The 21435-nt window shown below is 34.6% G+C and overlaps 1 protein-coding gene and 2 long non-coding RNA genes across 4 annotated transcripts in view; 2 read left to right on the top strand and 1 right to left on the bottom strand.

Annotated features, from left to right (window-relative positions):
- The window catches only part of LOC136997203 (uncharacterized), a 228001-nt gene that overhangs the window by 198637 nt on the left and 7929 nt on the right, over window positions 1-21435 (bottom strand). The gene's annotated exons all lie outside the window — the stretch shown is intronic.
- LOC105668579 (ubiquitin carboxyl-terminal hydrolase 8-like) lies at window positions 1246-10742 on the top strand. Of its 2 annotated transcripts, XM_012361027.2 has the most exons (11): window positions 1248-1931; window positions 2014-2375; window positions 2489-3560; window positions 3696-3865; window positions 4839-4986; window positions 5100-5255; window positions 7709-7945; window positions 8255-8359; window positions 8430-8636; window positions 8795-9150; window positions 9348-10742. In XM_012361027.2, the coding sequence occupies exons 1-11, from the start codon at window positions 1665-1667 to the stop codon at window positions 9460-9462; spliced, it is 3195 nt and encodes a 1064-aa protein (XP_012216450.1). In that variant the 5' UTR covers window positions 1248-1664; the 3' UTR covers window positions 9463-10742. The 2 variants fall into 2 exon arrangements, with proteins under 2 accessions (XP_067203764.1, XP_012216450.1); XM_067347663.1 differs by lacking the exon at window positions 5100-5255 and having other exon boundaries at window positions 1246-1931.
- Window positions 11380-19556, top strand: LOC136997204 (uncharacterized). The gene is made up of 3 exons (XR_010888007.1): window positions 11380-11875; window positions 17210-18545; window positions 19407-19556. It is a non-coding gene; the product is annotated as an uncharacterized lncRNA (long non-coding RNA).

The following is a 21435-nucleotide window of genomic DNA, read 5'->3' as shown; positions in this document are numbered from 1 at the left end:
GCGAATATAAGTTTGTACTTAAGACGATCTTGAATATAAGAACGGACTATGAATACCGGCCTATGAATACCAGCCTTAGTACTTTGTACGCGTACTAAATAATTGGTGTAAACTAATAGCGTTTTCGATTATACAGGATTTGAACGACCCAGGGTTGGTTAATGACGTCATTGCAACCTCTCCACCAATGAAAGACTTGCATTTATAGTAAAATAGTGATTGATCAACCCTGGGTCGTTCAAATCCTGTATAATCGAAAACGCTATAAGATATATGGCCGGAGCACAGACTTTTGCATAAAGCATAACGCATAAGCATAAGGAAATTGATTGGTCCATTTCCTTATGCATTTGCTTATGCTTATATATAGACCAATCAATTTCCTTATGCTTATGCGTTATGCTTTATGTAAAAGCTTGTGCTCTCGGCTTTAATCTTGGAAAGATCCCATCTTTTAACTTTAGTCCCTAATGTCCTAAGACCGGGCCAATGAGGTAAGTCTGACGTCCGACGCAGCACGAAACCGCGCGAAATAATGGTTTTCGATTCTTGTAAAATACGAAAATGAGTGATGCTGATTTAATTGAATGTGTCCAACAATTCGATGTTGTTTGGAATAAGAAAAATCCAAATTATAAAAATAAATTAGTGGTGAAGAATAGTTGGAACGCTATTGGAGAAGCGCTAAATTTAAGTGGTGAGTTAGTATGTAGAATCTAACCTAATCTAACTTAAATTGAAAAAACAAAAACTGTGTAGGAGTGTTTTTATAGTTTTTCTATTACAATTTGTGGTTAGGTTAGGTTAGGTTTTGTTACATTTGCACATGCGTAGTCCGAATTTCCAGGGAAGCATAAACGAGTCCTTAAGATTAAGTTAAGACTAATAGCGTTTTCGAATAAACGGGGTTTGAACGATCTAGGGTTGATCAATCACTATTAGCGTTTTCGATTATACAGGATTTGAACGACCCAGGGTTGATCAATCACTATTTTACTATAAATGCAAGTCTTTCATTGGTGGAGAGGTTGCAATGACGTCATTAACCAACCCTGGGTTGTTCAAATCCTGTATAATCGAAAACGCTATATCTTACTATAAATGCAAGTCTTTCATTGGTGGAGAGGTTGCAATGACGTCATTAACCAACCCTGGGTCGTTCAAATCCTGTATAATCGAAAACGCTATATTATTCATATTCTGTATTGCGATATTGCCTTAAGGGTACGCCTAGCAATGCTGGCGGAGAGTTGCCATCCTGAAAGATCGTTGTTTGTCATCCGCGACTGAGCGAGTTAACCTAATCGGCGCGACTGACATCTACAGTTCAAGGAAATATTTTAAATCGTAAAGTATCGTCGTGCAACTTTTGTTTACAGTATAAATCTGCGCAGGGAACAGCTCATCTGTTATCAGACATCGTAATTTTCTTGGCGACATGACTGCGATAATTGGCGGTTGACAGGACATGCTCTTCCGAGTCAGAGCATTTCAAAATGTATCCGCTTCCACACTGTATGAACTATACGCGGTCCTAAGTAGATTAAACAATTAACACCCACTGTTTCCCTGACAGAACAGATTGCATTGTGCACATTGTCGTTATACTGTCACTGGATGCTCTAATTTTGTGTTGAGAATTAGGTGTTTCGAGAGCGAGCAAAATGTCTGAGACAGCGAAAATGACGTACACTTGCATAATTGATCTGGAAAAGAAGGCTAAGATTAATTTTGTGGGGAAGGAGCCGCGCAGTGTATATGCGAGACTTCCTGATATGAAACTGAAATCTGAAACAGCGAAGAAACAAGGGGATGATGAAACTGCCTACATTATGTTAAAGAGATGGTTGAACACAGTTCTCTGGCTAAAGAGAACTCCGGATTCGAAGGAAGGCAAATCAATCTATACTGCGAAAATAACTCTTGATCAGGTAAGATGTGACATGTTGAAGCGGTTAGATATTTACTCATTATGTAGGTAATAAGATACATAAATGTATGTTTACATTCTAGATAAATGAAGTGAAAAACATACTTGCAGACTTAACGCAAAAGCTAGAGATACGCTATGAGCGTAATTCCAAAAAACATTTAGATACAGTGGAAAAAATGGAAGTGGAGATGGATAAGGCAGATACAACAGAGACTTATGCATCAAGTACTGATATTGGCTTAAAATTACCAGAAACACCAACTGATGATCCTTTGTATGGTGATAGCGACAAATTTATATCATGCATTCAATTGTATAATTTAGTACAGAAAAGAGATAGCAAATATTTGATCATTGATATTAGGGAGAAGGTTTATTACGATAATTCCAGGATAATATCTGACAAGTGTATTAACATTCCGCAATCTGAAATTCAACCAGGGTAATTAAATTACATTTTATATCATTTTCTCTCTTTTGTATGTTATAATTTTATCATGTCTTAATACATACTGATTGATGTCTGAAATGTTTTTGTAATGGATTGATTTTCAGATTATTGGCCTTTCATTTTTTAAAATATTTACGTAAAGATAAGCATTCGACTGATTTGTTTAATCATCGATCGAGTCAGTATGTGGACATTGTGATTTTGCTGGATTGGCACACTACGCAAGAGTCTCTGACGGCCGCCAGTAGCTTAAATAAATTGAAGGATATTTTAGAGAACTGGGATCCTGGTACAAATTATAAAAAGATTAAAATTCTCAATGGAGGATATCAAGAATGGCTGATAAGATATCCGCCAATCACGACAAATTCCAATGTGAACATACCAGAGTTTAACAATGTCGAAAACGAAATTTTAGTTGATCAAAAAATTGATTATCCAGAACTGATAGATTCGGATGAGGAAGAGATTTTTGAGAAAGTGCAAAATACAAATTCGAAGAAATTGAATAACACGAGAACATTTAATAACATGGACGTCGAGATGGATCATGGCAATAACAAGTCAACAGCATCCAAGCATACTAGGTCGATTGATTATCCAGAACTGATGGATTCGGATGAGGAAGAGATTTTTGAGAAAGTGCAAAATACAAATTCGAAAAAATTGAATAACACGAGAACATTAAATAACATGGACGTCGAGATGGATCATGGTGATAACAAGTCAACAGCATCCAAGCATACTAGGTCGAACAGTAATGATATTATTTCTTCAGCCAAGAGCTTTACTAGTCACGTAACGATATCAATCGATGGCAAACGATCGTCTCGAAACGATATTACAAATACGCAACGATTTGAGAACTCAGACGTGTCAGTATCTCAGCATAAGATATCATCGAGTAAGATGCCGCAAAACGAGGTGAGCACAAAGCCGGTTATCGATCGCAGCAGTAAACCGCCGACTTTAAAAACGTCTGATCCACGATGTAAGGAAGTATTGAAGTTTATGAAAGAATTAAACGAACTAGCGAAATCGAAGACTAAGCTGGCTGATGAATTGTTCAATCAGGAATTTGAGCTTTATTCGCAGCGCGATGATAAATACAGTGCCAGCGATAAAAAGTATCTACGTGGGGAGATAAAATCTTTAAAAGTTAAATTGGAAGACATGGTACTTATTTATTTACTTAATAATCTGTTAGATTTATATATATATTAACTCTTGCAAAATGCGCAAAAATCATGAACTCTATAAGATAATCATAATAAGTTTTTATGGATTTTAAATTTTTTTCAATATTTACAGCACAAAATGTATCTCAAAGTGGAAAATGAATATAACACCTATTGTAAGGAAACAGACGCGATTAAATTTAATACCACTGACGATAACGAAAAGAAGAATTTTGAATTCAATCTTTCTATGTTGAAAAAGCAGCTCAAGGACATTGAAACCAAACGAAAAAAATTACACGAGTAAGTACAAATTTAATTATTAATATTACATGGAAATTATATTTTGATAATATAATAAAAAGAGCAAAAACATATGCAATAAAGTTAGACACAACGCGATTATAACATAACTGAGATTGATTGATTACCGTTTTGTTTTTATCGTGTGTGACACATTTTTATATTCTGTATAGTTATAAATTTCAAGTGTAAATTAAATATAATATTTTTTTATTAATATTTAATTTTTATTAATGTAAGAAAATTTTACGTATGCATGGGCGCGCGCGCGCGCGAGAGAGAGAATAAATATAACTTTTTTACATAATTAAAATTCAATATTTTTGTTTGGAATAATTCTCGAAATTTAAGAGTAATTCTTAATAATAATTTTTTTCAGCTGACTAGTTATTACAGGGCTTAGTTGAAACGGGAGATTGTTTAGTTACATTTTTGAAAAATTTCGGAAAAACAGATAGTTAGAATTTTTCTCGGCTGATTCATAGATAAAAGTGATATTGTGATATCTTCACTAACAAACGTTGGTCAGGAAGAACCCTAAATAAATAAAGTTTAAAAAGAAATTCAAAGCAAAAGACGGATAGTATTTTCTCCGCGCACGTTGCCATGTCTTATAATACTATATATGTTGTGTCAATAAATTATTAGTAAGTTGTTAAATAAGTAACACAAACAACGTTATTTGAACATTATACAGGTATATTTATAAGTGCCTGGATTTATATTTTTCATTCATTATTTTTTTTTTTGTTATTACTTTTTACTGCTCTCGTACCTTTTTAATTTATTAAAATCTAAAATTTTTGTTGTGTTAATTTTTAGTTCATTAAAATTTATTTTATTTAGAATGATGGAAGGAGATGAAAAGCTGGGTGTTAGTAGCTTGTTTAAATCTTCTTGGTCCAAATTAATTTTATTTAACAAATTAATTTTATTTAACAAATTTTTGCTTTAATTATATATTTTATTGTAGTAATTGTAGAGAATTCATGGAAAGAGAACACAAGGAAATAACGATGAAGCAAAATGATGGGGATGTTCACAAGGAGCCCTTAAAAACGGACGGTTCGTCGATTAACACCGGCTTGGAGCGCTCTTATTCAAGTCCAAACTTGCTGCAGGTACGAGAAAAGTTGTACGATACAATCTTATAATCAGTTCGTTCTTTTTTGTTTAACTATTTACAATAGCAATCGCATAATTACACACGAACATTTCTGCGTAATTCCATTAGTTGGGAGAACGTAAAGCACCTCAGATAGATAGAACTTCTAAGCCGCATATATCGCCTCGCAATCAGAATGGATCTATTGGGAACCAAAACATCAAAGTGTCTCCTCTTAGTTGGGGAAATCGGGAAGAACGAATGACTCCTATTCACGGCAGTGTTGTAAGTACTTATCCGGACAAGATTGTACGCGGGTGCTTCCCAGTAAAATTGCCAATATACGGCCTTAGAGACGCTATCGCAGCTTTCGCTTTCGCGGCATTTTGGAGGTGAATGACCGACTTTCAAAAGATCATTACAATCAAAACTGATCACGGTGTTGGGTTCTCAGTCTTCCATTTCATACTACGCTTGGCACAAGTCGTATAACATTGAGTTGCAAATGATATATTTTGATATTGACATGATAATGGCAGTAAAATTTTAAAATAGGTATATACAGTGCTTAACTATTAATAGAGCATTATTTCAAATTCTTGTCCCTAATTATATTAAAATTTATTTACGTGTAATTATAAAATTAATATAAATTTAATATTATTTTTAATGTTTAAAAAGTTCATTTTATTTTTCTTTGGTATATTTTAAATTTTCTTAGATATCCAAGTATTTTTATTATTACAAAAATTTTATTTGAAATATATTTTATTTCTCTTAACTCTTAAACATTATTTTAATATTAAAAAAAATTAAATAGATATTATGGTTCAATATAATATCTACTAGAAATAGTTATATAACATATAAAGCAGTTTTAAGAAAAATATTGCAACTACGAGTTTTCAGATTTAATATTTTGGTGGAGAAGCATTATATTTAAGCAATGTTAATACATAATATATAAAAAAATATTATATAATTACATGTATGAGAAAATTAACCATTATAAATTATTATATTAACAATAGATACCAATTGCTATTTCAAAATTGTAAATTTTTGCTTTTAAAATATTCTTCTATTCAAATACCGCATGTTGTGATATTTATAATATGTAATGACAAATATTTGCAATATTTTTCCAGAAATTCTGTATGTGTGTGTATGTATGTGTGTGTGTAATTCTGTCAAATTCTGTCAAATTTATTAAAACCTGGATACAAAATTATAATTATGTAAAGTATTTGTCCGTATGTGATATTTAACAGATAATAATTACACAGCTTCGACATAGCATAAACATTGATAGTAGTGTCGTGTGTCGGTCGGCTGCCACGTGTCTAATCAGTTTTACATAAAGTCACGAGGAAGCATTGAAATTCCATGATTCGTGGGACACGCGCTTTGCAGTCACGTGTAATAACACATTGAATATGTGTACGCACAGTGTAACTCAACACAGCGGGGTTTCTCAATCCAATCCGCAGACAAACTTCCAACGATTGTTATTTACGACGTGCGCACACCAGTGTCCGAGCAACATTTCTCGCGATTACTCATCGGGAGTGTTTCCTTCTAAAAGTATTCGCGATACCTTTCTTTATGTTCTAGAAAGAGATTAACTTAAAGTTAATTACAATGGAAAATCGATTTTATTTAAGAAAACTCGTCAGATAGTATATTAATAAAATATCCGCGTGAGATTCAATCAATCGTTAACTTATTACAACGATATAATGTTCAGTTGTAATTTGACGCACGATAATATAATCAAGCACGCGTATGGATATAATGCTTATTATTTGGTGATAAAGTAATTTCTTTTTGGTGTACTGAAAAATTCTAGACAATGGTAAACCTTCAAAGAAAGTTTACTCCACTGCAACTGTTCAATTATTTTAAGAAGGTAATTAATAATGAAAACATGAAATTTGTTTTTACATTAATATTTTAATAACTCATCTGACTGGAAATTAAACAATTCGATATGACTTTTTGTATAATTTGAGCATATTTCTTTTTTTTTTAAATAATGTAATTGGTTTTCTTATTTTTTATGCTACATTTGTTTATCAGATAAAACTAACAACGCGTAATATACGAGTTTTAAACTCATAAAAATTCACAATTCTGCGCGTAAGTGTATTAAATGCACTGTTAAATTTATTAAATAATACTTAATAATCTATTAAATAATGAAAAGTAAATGTCATCTGTGTGTTAAAAAGACAATTTAACAATTAGCCTTCATAAACACTTTGAAATAAGTGCATTATAAGATTTGATTGACCATGGCGTGTTGATGTAAATAGATCGATAAACCCCTTTGCTTAATTACGTTAAAGTAGAAAGTAGATCACGCAGTTCTAAAACTGCGGATTTCACTCTTTGAGAAAGGGACAGTCGTTTGCGCGCAGTTATTTTTTCTGTTCTGCTGAAAATGTTATGAGAGTAAATTTTGACGAAACAGTTATGAATATTTGTACGAACAGTTTGTCGAACTTTGTTGAAAGGTTTTAATTCAGATATGTCTGGAGCGGATATCTAATATTAAAATGGAGTACTATGCATAAGAGACGTGCGGTAAAATTGAAACGTATCTTCCAACGAAGACTTCTGATTAAAATACTATCGTTTGTCGTAGCGCAGAGGGTGTGTGTATGTGTGTATGACACGCTACAATCGTATTAAATAATGTGTCTTCCAGTGTAAAGATAGCCCCCTTGTACTTGCAGCATCCGGGCATAACCGGCCTGAAGAATTTGGGCAATTCTTGTTACATGAATAGCATTATTCAGTGCTTGAGCAACACGACAAATTTAGCGAAATACTTCACCGATAACTCGTACGCCGATGATCTCAATACGAGTAACGATAATATGACACAAGGCCAAGTCGTGGAAGAAGTGGCTCAAGTAATTAAAGCGTTATGGAGAGGCCAGTACAAAAGCATATCCCCTCACGACCTAAAGGTACCTTTAATCAATTGCGTTTTTATTTCGCCCATTTTTTTTGTGTGTTCAAAGAGTGCAGCTTATTTGCTTTTCCTAGTGTTTTTATTTATAATTCGCAATAAATAGATAGGGAGCCAAAGCAAGGCGTTGATAGCTTATTTTTCTTCTAAGTCTTATTAATGATCCAGATTTAATTACAAGTAAACGTAAATGTTATTATCTTTATCCTTTTTATTTATATTTGAACGAATTAAATATTTGTTTTCCATATTGATTTTTCGTATATTCTGAATTTTCTCCATTCTCATTAATTATTATGATCGCCAGGTTGCAGTAGGACAATACAAATTGCAGTTTGTAGGTTACGAGCAACAAGATTCTCACGAATTTCTCACATTCCTCTTAGACTGGATGCATAATGATCTTAAGAAAGTAAGAATTTGTTATGAGTAATTTGGAGAAGATTAATTACGAAAATATCAGAGCTATGTTTTGCTTACAGGAGGCAAAGATGCCGTTCGAAATGACCAACGCGGAAAAAGAATGGGACAAAGCAATGAATTCTCAACGATCCATAATATCTGACTTGTTTTTCGGTCAACTGAGATCCACCATCACATGTTCATTTTGCAAACAAGCGAGCACTACATATGAGACATTTAACAGCTTAACGATGTCTCTTTCTCAATCCAATCGATGTACTTTAAATGTGAGTATTTTGTAAAGTACAATTACACGATTTGATTTCAATTACTCAATTTATATTTTTTTTGTTTTACATTTAAATTGTTTGCTAAGATGAAAGGATATGTTGTGTTTTATGTAATTATTGGTCTCTTATAAAAATGTTTTGCTTTGTTGTTTTAGGACTGCATGGACAAATTTGTGACAGGGCAGAAGGTAAGCGGATGGAAATGTCCCAAGTGCCAGACACCACGCGACGCGATGAAAAAGTTCGACTTCGTCAAGCTCGCGCCCATCGTCGTGATTCATTTGAATCGTTTCGCCGAAAGTGGCGGATGGTTAGAGAAGCGCAACACCGCCGTTGATTTTCCCTTCACGGGATTCAATTTGAAGCCCTACCTCGTCGCGGAGACTAAGAAGGCGAATATGACGAATAATATTCGCAATTACAATTATACTCTTTACGCAATGTCCAATCACTTTGGAACGATGGATGGCGGTCACTACACGGCATTTTGTAAAAACGCTACTCAAAATAAGTACGTATAAAATGTACATGGCAAATCCGTTTTTATTACAAATAAAACTGAATCTAGCATCAATTTTTTATTTTCTTATATTTATATCTTTTTTTTTTTTGTATTGCAAGTATCATTTTTTTGGAGTAATCTTTTATTAATGTATCTTTCGATAAAGATTTTCTAATTAATAGTAATTATCATACATATTTTTACAGATGGTACAAGTATGACGATCAGACTGTCACGGAAGTGTCGCCGAGCCTAGTGAAATCTCAAAATGCGAGTGCCTATTTATTATTCTATACATCGTTTCCGAATACGATAATGTAGTATGAGGACGCACCCACGAAAACGTGATCAAGATTCGGTCATCATGAAAGTCTTCAGGGTGATATTACTTAAAAAAAGAAAAACGGATTATACAGGAATGTAATTCGACGCTCTGTAGATATTAAACCATTATATTTTATATGATAAATCCTATACGCGGACGAAACGTATAGGGGCTGTGACGGTATTGAAAGCTTTATCAGTGCTGGCAAGGATGGTGTAAATACATAGGATGATGGCGATTTTCCTGTATTTCCATTACAGTTTGTCGCCATAGAGAAAAAGTAAAATATAGTTGTGTTCGAGAATATTTGATTACATGTATAGCAGCTTTGTATAATTATATTGATATATCTAGGCTTGTTTTAGGCAGATGTATAATATTCTGTTTATGAACAATATTATGTTTAACAGCGTTATGTTCTGTATAACAGTTATATGTTATTTTATAACTTCGTATTGGTTATAATTCAAATATTGTTTTCTTTTTATTTGCTTAGAATGCTGAAATAAAGCGAAAGGGGCCATAGTTCTTCGTCTTATTAGTATCGAGCGATTAAGGTAAACTTTTCGCCGCAAAAGAATTTATTGAAATTGGAAATTCATCGTGTTTATAATACCATAGTTTGCACAAATTGTCTTGAAAGCCATCAAAATTAGTATTGATTGATATAAATTCTATATACAGCGCATACGTCGAATACAATTTTGATCGATTAGCAACCTTTTTTGCTACATTCAATATTATTGTGACGTGATTGTTTTGTACTTGAAAAGCGCTTTATTGGAGAATTAAGCTTCTTAAAAATAATCGAGTAGGATTCTGTTATGCAAGCCATTGCATTACTCATCAATAATTGGCTTTGGCAGCTGAAAGAAATCATGGTTTACGTTAATCTTACGAGTATATTTGGAATGTTATTCCAATGAAGAAATATACATTTGGCAGCAAGATCCTTGAGCATTTTGTATATATATTTGGTATTGCCGGAGAATTTGAAAGCAACTTGTACTTGCGAAAGCTAAATCGAGAAACTTTTGTGCGAAACTTCCTAGTTCGTCACAAATTTCACATTATTGCCATATATGATTATACTTTATCCACGGAATGCATTTAAGGTGAACATGCTTGAATTGTACATTTAAGATGAAATGATGTTGACAAGCAATGTTAATAATATCATCACAACTTATGTGCAATGTACCTTTTTCTATTTTCTACGCTATCTTTCTACGCTTTGATGCTAATATTTTCAAAAATATGATTAATTATCGAAAGATATCAGTATATATTGATATTTTATCTTACTACTTAAAACCTTTTAATGCTAATTTATATTGAACGCAGTTCCAAAAATAATATTTTATTTTTCTAATTAAAAACTAAAGGTACTTGTCAAATTTTATGTATGCATTTGAAAATTGCGTTTTATTAAAAAATTTGATAAATATATTGAACTTAAAAACAACTTAACAATATAAATTAGCTCCTAATCTCATATTTAGAAATGAATAAAAACAAATATTTATTTTAATTATGGTACAAAATAAAACTTATACTATTTACCATTTTGATGAAATTTACTGTAATAAATTTATTTTTTACAACGCATAGACGCGTTTGCATATTCGTGCCAAGGCAGGGGCGACGTATCGGTCGTTACAATTAGTATCAGGGGTAGATCCCTTACGAAACTGCCGAACTTCTGCGCGTCATTAATAACTCTCGCACAATCTGTAGCTGTAGTACACGTCCGCGCAATCCGAGCGAGCCTTAATCGGAAACTTCTTGCCGTTTTTCTCAGGCCGTGCACCGCCACTCGTTAAGACAATTTATATTCTTTTATCCTTTAATGCGACTCGGTACCCTCTCGCCACCCCCCCCCCCCCCCATCGTTGTCGTCGGTGGACGCACCCGCTTTGGCCCAACTTTTTCCATATTCCAATTAGGAATATTTCCCATTGATTTAAGGGCCCGGCCGCCAAAGGCGGGTGCGAGCGAATATTAACGGCTTAACACCGCGATAAATTTGCAACGCCGATATGCCGCGGATATATCCCCTTCCCCCCCTTCCTCCCCACCACTCGGTAGCACATGCCCCCGTCCAAAAGGGGGAAAAGCGAAAAACATTTGGAGAGGAGCGCTGAGCGTAAGGATCGTAAGGACCGCGCGTTTACGTATGTCGACATTTTACGAGTCGCGAAAACTCTCGTAACATTAATCACCTTACTTATTCGAAATCGATATCGCGAATAAATATGAGCGGGCCGCGCGCGTCACCGCCTGTTTACGAGTGTTTCTTTCGGCGTGCTTTTTCCGTCCCTCGCTGTGAGAAAAAAATTATTTTGCACCGACATGTGCATGATAATAAGGGTCGTATATCTCTGATAAAATTAAATGCAAAATGTAAAGGTAAGTTTTATTATTTTTTTGTTAAGGAAAGGGGTGTTTGTCATATTCTTCTTAAATCAATATTTGAAGCATTGAATAAAAATTGAAAATTTTTAATATTTTTCTTTTATCTGTTTGTTTTATTTTTATAATAGAATGCGTTCTATATGTATAGGGATTAGTTGCAAAATTTATCATATTGTTTGTTTTTCTAATTTCAATGTGTGAATATTCTTTCATACTTGTATGGTAAGTGCATAATGTAATCAGCTACCAGTTCGCTTTCGCTACCTGGTGTGCTGTACGCAATCTTTCTTTGAATTCGGATATGTAGTCATCATACGTATACGTTAATTTCGGAGGACATGTCAGGGCCGTAGGGAGCGTAACCTGGTGTCCGTACAACAGTTCAAATGGCGTATAACCTGTCGCTGTATGTGGTGTAGTATTGTATGTAAACATCGCGTAGGGCAGCCATTCGTCCCAATCGGTCTGATCTCCGTTTATGTAGTGTCGCAAGTACTCTGCTAGTGTCCTGTGCGATCTTTCGAGCGCGCCGTTACTTTCCGGGTGGTACGCGCTTGTACGAATCTTCTCAATTTTTAACAGTTTGCAAGTGCTCTTAAACACTTCGCTCATAAAATTTGTTCCCTGGTCGGTGAGAATTTTATCAGGCACTCCGTATTCCAAAATTATTTTTGTAACGAATGCCTTCGCTACTGTACCAGCTTCCTGATTTTCGATGGGCATTGCCTTGCTCAATTTCGTGAAATGATCTTGGAATGTTAGTACGTATTTGTTTCCGGTTAGAGTTACGGTTAACGGTCCTACTATATCTAGTGCGCATTTTTCGAATGGCCTATCCGGAGTATCGGTAATAATCATTGGCGTTTTACTTCGTCGTTTTAATTTATTCTTTTGGCAATGCTCGCATTTGGCGATGTATTGTTTTACGTCTTTTGTTAACCCTTTCCAGTTGTGAGTTAAACGGATTCGATTTATGGTGCGTTGCACGCCTTGATGCCCGCCTATCGGTGCATCATGATACTCATATAATATTTGCTGTTTTTCTTCCTCCGTGTACCTTTTTATCTCTTTTTCGCTATCTCTTTCTTCTTCCTCTTCGTCACTCTCTTTCTCCTTGTCGATTATATGTATAGCGTGAACGACGTTGCGACTTAGTGCGTCAGCATTTGTATTGTATTTTCCGGCTTTGTGTACGATTTCATAGTCGTACTCTTCCAATTTCAGTCTCCATCTAATTAGACGAGATCCTGGATCGGTCACGTTAAACAACCAAATTAGCGGTTTATGGTCGGTGACAATTTTAAATTTGGTCCCGTATAGGTACGGTCGAAAATGTTTGACCGCCCACACAATCGCGAGTAATTCTTTTTCCGTCGTGTTATAATTTTGTTCTGCACGAGAAAGAATTCTGCTAGCATAAGCTATTGGTCGGTCTTGTCCTATCATTCCTTGTGACAAGATACCTCCTATCGCGAAATCCGATGCGTCGGTAGTTAGTATAAATTCATCGTTGAAATTTGGGTACTGCAAGACGGGGGCGGTAATTAGTTTCTCTTTTAGATTGTCAAAAGCTTTTTGATGCTCTTGTGTCCACTCGAATTTTACTTTCTTTTTAACTAATTTTGTGAGTGGTTTGACTATTTTCGAAAAATTTTCGATAAACCGTCTATAATAGCCCGCCAGTCCTATGAATGATTGCACATCCTTGACTCGTTTTGGCGTAGGGAAATTCTTTACTGCCTGGATTTTTCCAGGGTCAGGCATAATTCCATGTTCGGTAATTATGTGTCCTAAATATGCCACTTCTTTTCTAAGAAATTCACACTTGTCCGGCTGTAATTTCAGATTATTGTCGCGTATTTTTTGTAATACTTCTAATAGTCGCCGGTTGTGGTCTTCTAAACTAGCGCCGTATATCACGATGTCGTCTAAATAGACCAGACACCTTATTCCTTGTATGCCCGCCAGAATAGTATTCATTAATCTTTGAAACGTTGCCGGGGCATTCTTTAGTCCGAACGGCATCCGATTAAATTCATAATGCCCGTAGGGCGTTGAAAAAGCCGTTTTTTGCTTATCTCTGTCTGCCATGGGTATTTGACGATAGCCCGATGCCAGATCTAACGTTGTAAAATATTTCGAATTCCCTAGTTGGTCCAAAATATCTGTTATATTTGGCAGTGGAAAAGAGTCTCCGACTGTTAGGTCGTTTAATTTTCGGAAATCGACCACGACTCTCATTTTAGGTTTTCCCGAAGCGTCTGTTTTCTTCGGTACCACCAAAAGTGGTGCGTTCCATTGACTCGAGCTTGGACGTACGATATCGTTTCTTAACATTTCCTGTACCTGTCTATTTACTTCGGCCTTATGCTTCTCCGGTAATCTATACGGTCGCGTATTCGCGGGTGCCGTACCGGCTTGAGTTACGATCTCGTGTTGCAGTGCCTCGGTGCAGGTCAGGGGTTCTCCGTCCAAATGGAATACATCATCGAAATCTTCGCAGATTTTAAGTAGAGTTTTTCGCTCTTCGTTATTTAAGTGATCGAGACGAAGCGCCTCTTTAATTCGTTGCATGCGTGACAAGGGAATTTCCTTCGGTATATACGTCTGAGCTATTAATATCTCGGCATTTTCTTCTGTCTTTACTTCTTCAATTTCTACTACTGGAGCTTGCATTTCTATTTTAGTTTCGGTAGTATTTATTATGCTAATCGGGCAACTATTATTTTTTGGCTCGACTAGGCAATTTCCGATAAATATTCCTGGTCTAGTTTCCACTGCTTGGATTATTCCTGCTGTGTTTTCTTTAGTTATGGCTGTTATAATAGTTTCGCTTCTAGCTTCTAAAGTAAACTTTTTGCATGGGAAAAGCGTAAATAAATTTTTATCGATGCGTAGTTTTTTGGTAGTATAGTCCCAAGATGCTTGATATTTTTGTAGGAAGTCGGCTCCGAGGATTCCGTCATATTCGATAGGAAAGTCGTCTTTTATCACGTTTAATTCATGTTTAACATTTCTTGTTTTTAACGGAATAGTTGCTTGCATTACGCCTATAGTATCCGCTTTGTGCCCTGTTGCGCCAATGATTGTTATCTTTTTATCGTATATTATGGTTTCATCTTTCAATTTATTCAATTTTATTAGACTCATGGTAGCTCCTGTGTCGATCAACATATTTATTTTATCGTCAATCACTTCATTCATGGGTAGTGAAATCAGATCGAGCTCAGTGTGTGCATGATTTATCTCATCAGCTGTTAGTACCTTATGCTCTCGTACTGTCTTAGCTGTTGCTTTAATTGTTTTCCTTTCTGCATCGTCGTCCTCAGTCTTGCGACGCTTATTAGTTTCATTTATGGTATTTCGCGTGTTTGATTCTTCATTTATTTTCTTATTTTTAGTATATTCCGGTTTTCCGTTTAATATCCAACATTCGGTACGGTTATGTCCGGATTTCTTGCAATAATTACAATGTTTATCCAGCGTATTAAATCTTGATCCGCTCGGTTTAGGCAAAGTGAATTGATTACCGTAGCGGCTCGTTCGGCAATCGCGACCGTAATGTCCTTGCTTGCCGCATTTATGGCATTGAATTGCCTTAGGATTATTAAAACTTTTATTCGCGTTGTACGCGGAATCACGTGGTCTCTTTAATTCTTCCTCTGCTTTGGCCCCTTCGATGGCTTCTTGCAGGGTTGCATATCGTTGCGCGCGTATTATCATTCGTATATCCTCGCGCAGTCCATACACAAAGTTTTGTAGCGCTAGCTGTTTAACTGTATCTAATATAGTGCGTTTATCTTGCGGTGTCTTTCCTGGACTGTCTGTTAGAGATTCGTATAGCTGCATCGCTAAATGGTCTGCTCGTGCCCCATATTCTACTGCACTTTCTCCGGGTCGTTGTTTCAAATGATTAAATTCAATTTGAATCGATGCAGGATTTTTCTTAGGGTAGTAAAAGCTTTCCAGTTCGTTTTTTAACTGTTCAAACGATCTGATATCTTTGATCTCAAAATTTATTAATGCTCTGCCTTGCAATTTAGTCGACATTATGACGTCGAGTAGCTCGTCTGCGAACTCGGGCTTTACATACTTCATTGCACATGTACAAGCGCTTAGAAATGATTTTAAGTTCGTTCGTGACGTACCGTCAAAAATAGGTATTAAATTTATCGCGTTTTTTGATGTCATGTAGCGTTGTGCGTCAGTGGATTGTCTGTTTCGTATGTCTTCAGTAGTTCGACCGTATGAAATGTCGGTTTCGCGTTCTTGTCGCGGATTTCGTTCGTGATGATGCGCATGAAGATACTCAAATAATGTCGCGATCTGTTCGCGCATTTCGTGCATTGTTTCTTCTAGTGCTGAAATCTGATTTTTATTTTTTGGGCGTGTTCCCGTTCGAAGTCCGCTGGCTTCGTTTTCTCTTGTATTTTGCTCCATTAATGCGGATATTTCGTTTTCTATTTCGATGTCTGCCTCACTCTTCCTTCTTTGAGACATTTTTTCGTTTCTTCTTTCACGGATTTTGTTCGGATCAAATATGCTACTATCGTATGATGTTAGCTCAAACTCGCTGTAATCTGACACGCGGCTTGGTGTTTTACTAATGTAAGGTCTAGTCTTTTTAGTTTTTACTTCTATCACGGTATCGTTAAGAGCGGGAATTAAACTTGAATCGATATCTTCGAAAGTGTAATCTCGTTTAGTTTCTATGTTTGCATCCAATTCGTCGTCGGTATCACCGTCCGAGTTTGTGTATTGTAATGTACGGCGTACGTTATCGCTTATGTCGCGAGTCGCGTCTTCAATAACGCGTATCGGGTTTAACGCTGTGCGGATTGCGTGTCGCGCTTGGTTGCTTAATAGCCACGACCTATTTCGTATGGGACCGGGGTCGCTTTCGCTTTTGTACATTCACGCGTTTTTATATTTTATATAATGGTTCGGACTTACAGTAGTAGTAGTATGATCGCTCGCATGTTGCCTCGTCCTTAGCTGCGGTTCGCTGTCCGGCTGTAGATCGTAGGCTGTAGGTGTAGGTCGCTCGGCTGCTTTCTGCGGCTGGCTCCTATTTCGCTGACTCCGCTCGGCACTGCTTGGCTCTGGATAGTCTGCTGCTGCGCTGCTACTCTGCTTACCGTTGCGTTGGTCGGGGTCTTCTCGTTTCAATAATCTCCGTATTGAAACTTGTCCGCCGACTATTTTGCACTTAATTTTCGGCTGCTTACTGCTGCGTTGGTCGGGGTCTTCTCGTTTCAATAATCTCCGTATTGAAACTTGTCCGCCGACTAATTTTCACTCACTTAAAATTTTTTCTTTTTGTTTCAGGCTCTGGACTTTCCGGGTTCCTGGTCCCGAAGGAGAGGCAGATCCCACCGCTGCCACCAGATATTTTGTTGTGCCCTTGGTGATAGGGCACGGGTTCGGGATCTGCCGAGGAGTTAGGCCGGGAATCCGGGAATAATCCTTTTTTGTTCTTCTTAATAAAAAAACAATCTCCCATATATTTATTGGTTTCTTGATTTATTACAAGTTCCCTTACTTCTATGTAATCTAGGTTCCGTCAGGAATCCTTGCCTTAGTGTAGTATCACGGAGCCCCAAGTTATTCTTATTCGCTTTTAGCGAATTGTTATAATTCGCGTTCTTCTAGATTTGTGGTCCCAACGGACATACGTCCGTTTCTTGTGAATGATAGTTTTAGACCCGCCGTCGTGATCTCGCGACGGCGATTTTATATACGTGAAACTGCACTTGATTGCAGTTTTAACGATCTAACTTGCTGACGAAATTCGATCGTTCGTCAGCATTGTCGCGTAAAAGTGAATTAGGTTTTAATTTTCGCTGCGCGATTTATCCGGTGTCTCGCATGAGCCGGAAACTGAATATTAGATATCTTAATCTGATATGCAATAGATATTTTCTTATATTTTATTAATATATATATATTTTATTATTAATAATTGGTTGTGGTTCTTTGGACCCACAACAAGTAATAATTATTGGTTTCTCGAATATCTTCTATATCATGTAATTTCTATTAAACAAATTTTTCTCCTATTCTAATACTTCCGAAAATATCCAAGGTGGCAATAGTTATTGCCTCTTCCTATATATTAATTAATTATAATATATGTACACATATTTATAATTATATACATATGTACACACACTCACACACACACACACACACACACACACACACACACACACACACACACATTGTTTTTCTTAAATAGGAGCTTGTCAGAATGACATTAAAAAAATTACACGATTATTGGTTACAATCTAACAATTATTGTTAGATATACATCCATATTCTTCACAAGAGAACACAATAAATTTGAATTTACCGATTGGAACGCCTGAGGCACTAGAAGAATTTAATAAATTGATAACACAAGACTCCGTATCTTTATCATAATATGTAAGTACTCTTTGTCAATTAAATTGAAAAAATAAAAATACATGTATAAAAGTTAAATTATATAAATTTTGTTACAGAAAAGGATAATTAGAATTATAGGAGGAAAAGATGCGGAATAACATGTAAGAGAAACGCATTAAAACTTATTCTAACTGATCATCTAGCTTACAAACTCTCATGGACCGGACAAAAAATACTATACAAACGAGAGACATGAAATTTGTTGACGTCATTATCGGTATTTTTGTTTTCTTATAGTTTTATTTATTACTTTTAACTAATTATTATATAATTATTATTTTTGATAAAAATTATTAAAAATTGGAAAAAAATTAATTCAAAGTAAAAGTAAAATTAATTTATTAAATTATTTTATTAATTAGTTAAATTATTTTAAATTTTAAAATATATAAAGAGATACACAAAGTTCCAGAAATGAGCAATTGTCATATAAATGATATTAAACATAGTTTAACCAATCTGCACCATTTTTTAGGTGGACATTACGTATGAGCTATGCACTTAGTAGTGTACTTAATGCTTTGCTATGCATTCTAACAAACGTGTGACTTACAGAGATAATATCTATCTAAAGAGTTGCGCAGTTAGCTAAACTATGATTAATAACATCTCCTTTATTAAATATTGTAAAAAAAACTTAAGTTTTTTAAAATTTAAATTCTATCGTCCGACATCCACTACACACCAATTGTGTCACTTTTTGGATACTTTGTGTACTGTAATCTAATAAAATGTAAAAAAGAAATAGTTAATAACATATTTTTGTTGTAATTTTTCCATAATATTTTAATCATTATTATTATTTTAGAGATTATTATTTCCAATTAAATTTTTTTCATCTATTTACTACATATTTTTAACGTTCAAGCATTAGTTAATTAATTAATTTATTTTTACGTTTCTTAATTAATAATTTCTGAGTATAATATACTGAAATATATATTCTGAATATATTTTTTATATAATATATTCTGAATATCTTTTTAGAAAATAGTAAATATATAATAAAAATAAAAATTTATAATTTTAATAATTTTAACTTTTTATTATATAAAATTCATTAACAGAATTTTTTCAGATGTAATCATCAGTATTAGTGGAAAGAGTATTTCTTCCCATTCCATCCAAACTGTAATTAAAAACTGGCTACAACATGCTGGAGATCGGATAAATCAAAATACAAAACGACATGAAAAGAAGAAATAAAATAATTTAACACATATAAAGGAATGGCTCAAATGATAACAATCAATTAATATAATAGAAAGGCATAGAGAGCCGTCGCGGGATGTTAGTGCGAAATTATAATTTTTCTTAAAGAAATTAATTTGTTAGTCTACGTGAGACAGTTAAATTTGTACACCGATCTCTGGTTCGAGATACTTAAAGTGTACGAAAATTTTAGTACATTGTTCTCACATATGGAGAATCAGTATGTACTGATAGGAATTATTAGAAAGAAGGGAATAGAGAAAAAATATCAGGGCGCGAGTGGCTAAGCCGGGAATTGAACCCGGGTCTTCCGCTTGCCGGGCGAATGTTCTACCACTAAACTACTCAGACCCCACGCTTCTAACATTTATTTCTCTTAGTTTAGGAAATCAACAAATCTGTAGGACATAAACGCGTCATAATAATGATTTGTTGATTTCCTAAACTAAGAGAAATAAATGTTAGAAACGTGGGGTCTGAGTAGTTTAGTGGTAGAACATTTGCCCGGCAAGCGGAAGACCCGGGTTCAATTCCCGGCTTAGCCACTCGCGCCCTGATATTTTTTCTCTATTCCCTTCTTTCTAATAATTCCTATCAGTACATACTGATTCTCCATATGTGAGAACAATGTACTAAAATTTTCGTACACTTTAAGTATCTCGAACCAGAGATCGGTGTACAAATTTAACTGTCTCACGTAGACTAACAAATTAATTTCTTTAAGAAAAATTATAATTTCGCACTAACATCCCGCGACGGCTCTCTATGCCTTTCTATTATATTAAGAAATAAAATATTTGAGAAAAAACTATAGATTTTTTTGTTTTATTTAGTTTTGGTAAATTATAAAAAAGTGGTATTAAAATATTCTATATATGCATTTTATTGTCATGATAATTTTATTTTTTACATATGCAATATAGTAATTACTTGAATAAATAATTAAGAAAAGTATTAAAAATAAAATTTTAATATTACTTTTATAACTTTTATTTTTATTATTTTTCTATGTAAGGATCATATATTATATGTTTTTATTTTTGTATGTAAAACACATAAGGAAAAAAATTATTTTTTGTATTACTCAAATGTACCATACAACATAATTTCTGAAATGTTTCTATATAGATTCTACATTTATAAAAAAGTTATGTAATGTATTATATATAACATTGTGTTCCTTTTCATATAATTAAATTCATAAAAATAGTGCTATAAACTAAAAATAATGCTATAACAATTCTTAATGTTAACATTTTCTTGATATTTAGGAAAAGTCAGATTTTAATATTCTTTTAGATGTCATTTATGTGATCTCTTTTTTTCCTCTAAAAGTGACGCATAGAGGGCTTATTGATATCATTATGTTATCTTCAAGATGGTGTTGTTGGATGTCTAACTCTCAAACTTGAGTACTTGAAGAACTCTTTTTGATAACATAATGCTCACTGGGTACACTATCACATCCCCTGATCTAATTAATTCATTCAATATTTCGTTGACAAATTTTTGGAATCTTCCTGGAACTGACTTTAAACCAAATGGCATTTTGGTGTACTCAAATTGACCTAATGGAGTGACGAAAGCTGTGTACTTTATCGATTCTTCAGCTATACGGATATGAAAGAATCCGTCTTTCAGATCCAATATACTGAAATAGTTTTTATTTTTCAAAACGTTAATCTGATCTTCAATTACCGGAATCGGGTAATTCGTCCGCGCGATATAATTATTTAACGTTCTATAATCAATGCATAAACGATACTCGCCGTTTTTCTTTTTTACGAATACTATTGGAGAAGCGTATTCTGAATTGCTGGGCCTAATTACCTCCTTAGCTAATAGCTCATCCAATATTTTTTGCAATTCTTCTTTTTCCGCATAAGCGAGTCGTC

The sequence above is a fragment of the Linepithema humile genome, chromosome 1, assembly GCF_040581485.1.
Source record: "Linepithema humile isolate Giens D197 chromosome 1, Lhum_UNIL_v1.0, whole genome shotgun sequence".
Lineage (NCBI taxonomy): Eukaryota > Metazoa > Arthropoda > Insecta > Hymenoptera > Formicidae > Linepithema > Linepithema humile.
The sequence above is the reverse complement of the archived record's forward strand: the minus strand, read 5'-3'. Positions and strand labels throughout refer to the sequence as shown.